The 6000-nt window shown below is 36.6% G+C and overlaps 1 protein-coding gene across 1 annotated transcript in view; it reads right to left on the bottom strand.

Moving 5' to 3' along the window:
- Window positions 1-6000, bottom strand: part of LOC107721565 (unconventional myosin-XVI-like) — a 153451-nt gene that overhangs the window by 14620 nt on the left and 132831 nt on the right. The window contains 1 exon segment of the mRNA XM_016529652.1: window positions 1651-1740. Within this exon segment, the coding sequence (XP_016385138.1) occupies window positions 1693-1740 (48 nt within the window). The 3' untranslated portion in view covers window positions 1651-1692.

Genomic DNA, 6000 nt, shown 5'->3' with positions numbered 1-6000 from the left:
GGTGTGATGTTTTTTAAAAAAAAAAAAAAAAAAAAAAAAAAAAAAAAGGAAATCAATAACATTTGTAGCTTTAAGGATTAATCTCTATTTTATTTAGAATTTAGTGTTTGATAACTTTCAAACAATTCAATTTCTGTATATTTCCAACTTACTGAAGGGCACAGGTAAATATGATATTTATTATAATGGGTTTATGTGAAGATTGTTTTAAGTTCACTTAAATTATAAGGTATTTTTTAAAGTGTAATAAATTTTAAAATTGATAGCTCTCAATTATACTGTAATGTTGAATGGCTATAGTCAATGGTTAAATATTAGAAAAAAAAATCAGAGACAGTAGTATTGGTATCAGTGATACTTGCCTTTAAAAAGATGCCATTAAACAAATATTAAAAATATACTGTCTTTATGTTTTATCTACATTGATTTGAAGACTGAATGTGAAATGATTGCAATATAAAAGTATATTTAAAAACATTAATGTTTGAGTTTAATTGAAATGCAAAGTATTATAGAAAATTGCACCATAATCCTCAAATGAAAATAAGTTCCTTTTGGCACATTAGCTTATAGTTATCACTGGTTTTTATTAGGTGTGAAATGGGTTGAAGATGTTCCGTTTTCAGCATCAATAACTGTTGTCATTTTGTAATTGAGTACTTGTGGCCATCCCTGGTATATATCCATCTGCATCATTTACACACAGTTTTCTCTGGCCGTATGCGTGGCACATGTGAACATTTGTTTGTGGTTGAAACATAAGAGCAAGAGCCACTGATTCAGTGCAGAGACATGGCTCTGCTCCACACTCTCTATAAGGCATGATTCAGCAGGCAAAAATGAACATCTCAGCATGAGGACAAACTCCAAGAAGAGTCTCTTTCTCATAGCAAAATCAATAAGCAAAACTTAAGAAAGTACAAAACATAAAAAGGAAAATGATTGAATGAAGGGTCAAGAAAAGAGCAGGGTCGCCATGTTTGCAGCAACGAAAGAAGAGCCAGCGGTGAGGAATGGAGGAATTTCAACAAAAACTGCAGCTCATTTTCAAGTGAACTGAGACTGGACTGTAATACTGTGTCTGTCTGCAGTCTGACACAGTCAGAAGGAAGCATGTGTGAACAACAAGCTCCATTACATGCTGTACGGTAGATCATTTACAGCACACTTACTCCTCAATAATATTACATTTACACAAAATAAAGTTCTGCCTCCATTTACTCATTGCCATGTCAGTTTCAACTTGTATGCTGTTATTTTTTTTCTGTTGAACACACAAGTTTGGACTACTTTTATGATGCTTTTAGGTACTTTTTGTTATTTATTGCCGTGTGGCAGTAATGCAGCTGTCTGAATATTCTTCAAAATTTCTAATTTTTCATTCCTCAGAAGAAAGTCAGGTTTTTAACAACATAAAACAGTAAATGATGAAAGTCTTCATTTTTAGATGAATTATTTTTTTGAATACTGATTACCGCAATAGCATTATCCCACATTGCTTTACTATTGCTTTGCACGATCGAGTCCTAGATGATGCAGAGCTGCAGTTTCTTTCAATAGCATGGGAAGCAAAAAAAAGGGAAAGGTAAAAGACGGGAATTGCAAGGTGAAGGGCAGTCAGTGAGATACTGTGCTATAGACCAGACTCACCCCATCCCTACACAGGCCTGAGGGCTCATTCAGCCCCCCAGCCTACAGCGCCGCCCCTGCACCGAAGGGCGAGAAGTTGAGGTGACCCCTCTGGAAGAGAGGAGAGAAAGACAGAGAGAGACATTTCAAAAAATTCAAAACACATAAACAGCATTTCTTACATGCTTTTCACAATATGAAATCATGTGCTCAATACATGTGATTACCTGTAGCAGATGTGCAGACGTTATTGAAAGTCTAGGAGACTAATCATAAAGAGACTGGGTGATATGACTTTAGTTTGTAAGTATAAGGCTGCTTTGATTCAGTAGACATACTTTGCTTCAAGATGCACTAAGAGGTTTTCATTATTTTATTTCAGTTTAGTTTATTTCAGTTTAGTAGCTCCAAAACATATTTGGACATTTAAGTCACATTACTCAGAGATTGCAGAAGAGAACAGAGACTCGCGTTGCGTTTTCAGTGAATTATTCATTCCAGCATGTTACGCTTTTAAACACGAGCTCTGTCATATTCTGTAATTGTCTCTGAAGAGCGGGAGCCCTCACACGTCACACGCGCTTGTGTGAAGTACAGACTGAACGGATTGTCAACACATCCCACCGCTGTATGGCCAGATCAGACGCAAACTACGTTTTCTCGACTGGATAACCAGTCTCGGTAGTAAAGTTTTGATGGATGAAGACTGCAATCAAGGTAAAGACGATTGCGGTGGAGTACAGGAGTCGTACAGTAAGCATGCGCGAGTCCGTTATAATAATGCGTGTATCAGTGCTCACGCACTGATCGCACATTGCATTTATGCACAGGCACAGACATTTCCGTACATCCACGTTGTTTCCACACACATTCACAATAGTGTTTTGATTTGTCATGTTTATGTTGCTGTGTTTAGTTATACTGAATGAATCAGTGTACTGTAGTATATATATGCAGTCAGCAGCAGTTAGTTTAGTTATTTTTTATTTATTTTTGGCATCTCCATTGTGGTCCTGTTCGGTATCGCAACTTGGCTCCTCTAAAATGTAAAAAAGCTCTTTGCTGTTGCACTGTACACACACTATAAAATTCTGATTTTTTTTTTCTTTCACATGTGCTTATATGGGCTCCTTATATCATTTGGTTCTTTGGTGTCCTTTTGGAGTTTCTAAGTGTCCTTTTTTGGAAAGACATCTAAATTTATCTTGAAAAAAGCTTGCAGAAAATACAGATTTTTAAGAATCACCCTTCAATCTTCTGGTTTACTTTACTGGATTGACAGCCCTAATATATATATATATAATTATGTGTGTTTTTGCCATCTTTCTTTACAATAGACACTACTTGGTTTGGTATTTAATTAATGCAATGGCAATCATCCTTTTAAAGTCTCAAGTGTCCAACTACTTCTTGGGATCACTACAGTCAGTTGTGCATCTGATCTGAGGGATCTCCACATATCAGTCAGCATCTACAGGACTGCGTGATACACAGCAGCTCTGTCAGAAGAGATGGCCTCTTCAGACCTTATCGCATACAGACAGGGAGCAAGAATACTCTATTACCAGAGTGCCAGTCCGGGAACACTTCATTCCTCCAGCTGTCATTTTCTAAGCAATCTTCCGCACCCGCCGGATCTGAATGCTGATAAGGTCGGATTGTGCTTGTCTCATTCTCGCTCTCAATTGCAATCTCCGGCGAAACCAAGCTGATCAATAATTAAACATCACGATCTTCCGCATGTTATGAGACATTACGATGTGGATCAATAAGGAGCGGATGGACCAGATGAGGGAAGGAGTGAGATACAGAGAGCAGAGACGGGGAAATATGAAGCAGGCGTGTGCTAATACATGTTAAGGAGCATTAAAAGGCTGTTTCCTGCTTCCGAGTGCCATAAGGACATTAAGAGGTAGAGAGTCCCTTTGAGGATGACCTCTGGTGGGGTTACATTTGAGTGATGGGAGCATATAGTCATTGCCATCTGTTTTTCCTCAAGTCAGACCTTAGATAAAAGGACTGGGATTTACTGGCACATATCGGCTCTTGTGTTGTTTGACGCCACATCGATAAATACGTTAAGACTTAGATGGTGGACATGATGTTTTAGCATCAGTTTGTTCAATGTTTTGTTATGAGAGCGTAGCTGGCACGGCATGGCGAATTTAAAACGTCAGTGTAAAGTTACCAGAGGACTGAGCATTTGTAGTGAGTGAGTATATATACTCTAGTTGATGTGGTTTAAAAGGTTAGCGTCCAGTTTCAGAGAGCACTAGTGTAGCTCACGTCCCTCTGTACGGGGCTATTCTGTCGTTTTGAATATTTCATTATCCGTTTGGATAATTCAAGTTTTATTTATGGCGTAGAAGGCAGCCCTGTATCTGTACAAGACATCTGTAGACATGCATCTATACGTCTTTTCTGCGTCCACTTCCTGGTTACCATGCGGTCCTGTGACCTTGACCCCTATCATGTGGCACAGGCAGGAAACCGAGGACAGAATGGTATCCGGTAACCAGAGAGCCTGTGACATTCAGTGCCTCTTGAGGTACAAAGCATCTCGGGTGTCACTAGTGAAATTCAAAATGCTTCTACCCCGTTACCTTCCTAAAATACAACCCAACATTTTGATACATGCTCGAGAATTCAGGGCGGAATAATGTGACAGCTCGGTCTGGCTAGACTGGATTTGAAACAAAATTAGATTGTCTGCATTAAAATCAATGGAGATGTCTGCATTGGAAATGCTTCATGTGACGCGATGGACATCTTTTTTTTTTTTTTTTGGTCAGGAAGATTTTTTTTCTTTTTTTGAAAGAAAAAAGAAATGCATACTTTTATTCAGCAAGGACACATTAAATTTGTCAAAAGTGACAGTAAAGACATTTAAAAAAAGTTACAAAAGATTTAAATTCCAAAAATGTTTCTTGAGAAGCAAATATCAGCATATTAGAATGATTTCTGATGGATCATGTGACACTGAAGACTGGAGTAATCATGCTGAAAATTCAGCTTTGCATCAGAGGAATTAATTACATTTTAAAATATATTCAAATAAAAAAAAGTTATTTTAAATGGTAATAATATTTAGCAATATTAGTGTTTATTGTATTTTTGATCAAAATAAACTTCCAATCAATTTCAGTCAAACTACAATATACTACAATACTTTTGACATAAACAGTGTTGTCATTGTAAAAATAAATAAAGTAATTAATATAAATAAATAAATTAGCATTATTATTAAAATATTTAAAAATGGTATTCAAATATGTAGTATTTTTTATAAATTGAACAAATAATAAAAATAACTAAACATGTTTATCAATAATACAATACTGTTTATGTGTAATTTAATGTGTAATTTATTGTAGGGTAATAATGTAATTAAAATATTTCAAATATATTGACACAGAAAACAGCTATTTTAAACTGTAATAATAATTGTAGTAATACTTACTGTTTTACTGTATTTTTTATCAAATAAATGCAGCCTTGGTGAGAATAAGAGACTTCTTTCAAAAATATTTTAAACACCAAACTTTTTAAATTACTTCTGAATATTGCATTAAAAGCAGCTTGTGATGTCATAATGCTGAATTAGATGTTAGAATGTGTTCTCAAAATTTATTTGGCTTGTAAACAGAGTAGACATGACACATGTTTATTTGTAGGCAGGTCTTGTAGTAACAGTCCATTACGTCGCCGTTTGGCTCTCATGTACGGACACAAGAACCAGCACTCTTTTGGTGTCAGAAGAGGTGTCATCCAAGTCAGCCGGACAGTTTGCCGTTTTCATGATGATACCATTCTGTAATAATATTTGTTGTTCACGGTTTGTTTTATACCAATAAGATATCAACAGCGTAGATATCTGAGGTACTGTCAGTCAGCTGATGAGGTGATGCAGCGGTCACTTAGATTATCGCTATATCGAAGCCTCTTTCTCTCAGCCTGTATGCAAGCCATTCACTATGTGGCAAGGTCTAAAAAAATATCAACATACTAATACTAATAATAATGACTTGAATGAGAATCTGTCTATTTTGCAGTATTTTTAGTCATACAAGAACTCTAGGAAATACAATTGCGTGGTTTCTCAAGTGTGTCTCACAGGTAAACCTAAAATGTCTTTTCGCGGGTCCTGGACCACTGCAGACAGGACTGCTTACACTGTTTGTATGTTCATTAGAATAATGACAGGCTTCTGTCATTCTTTGCCTGAGCCAGAACAAACTGGATTGGAAATACAGGACGCTGAGGCCATTACAGAGAAACTAGGATGCTCCCTTTTTTTTAAAGTCAAACAATCCATGGCTCTCAGCGCTTGGCAATATGACAACACAGCTGAGTCAGAGAGAGCGAGAGTGC

This window comes from Sinocyclocheilus rhinocerous, unplaced genomic scaffold, assembly GCF_001515625.1.
Source record: "Sinocyclocheilus rhinocerous isolate Xijiao unplaced genomic scaffold, SAMN03320098_v1.1 scaffold30, whole genome shotgun sequence".
In the NCBI taxonomy this organism is placed as follows: domain Eukaryota; kingdom Metazoa; phylum Chordata; class Actinopteri; order Cypriniformes; family Cyprinidae; genus Sinocyclocheilus; species Sinocyclocheilus rhinocerous.
This window is presented reverse-complemented; position numbering and strand designations above follow the sequence as displayed.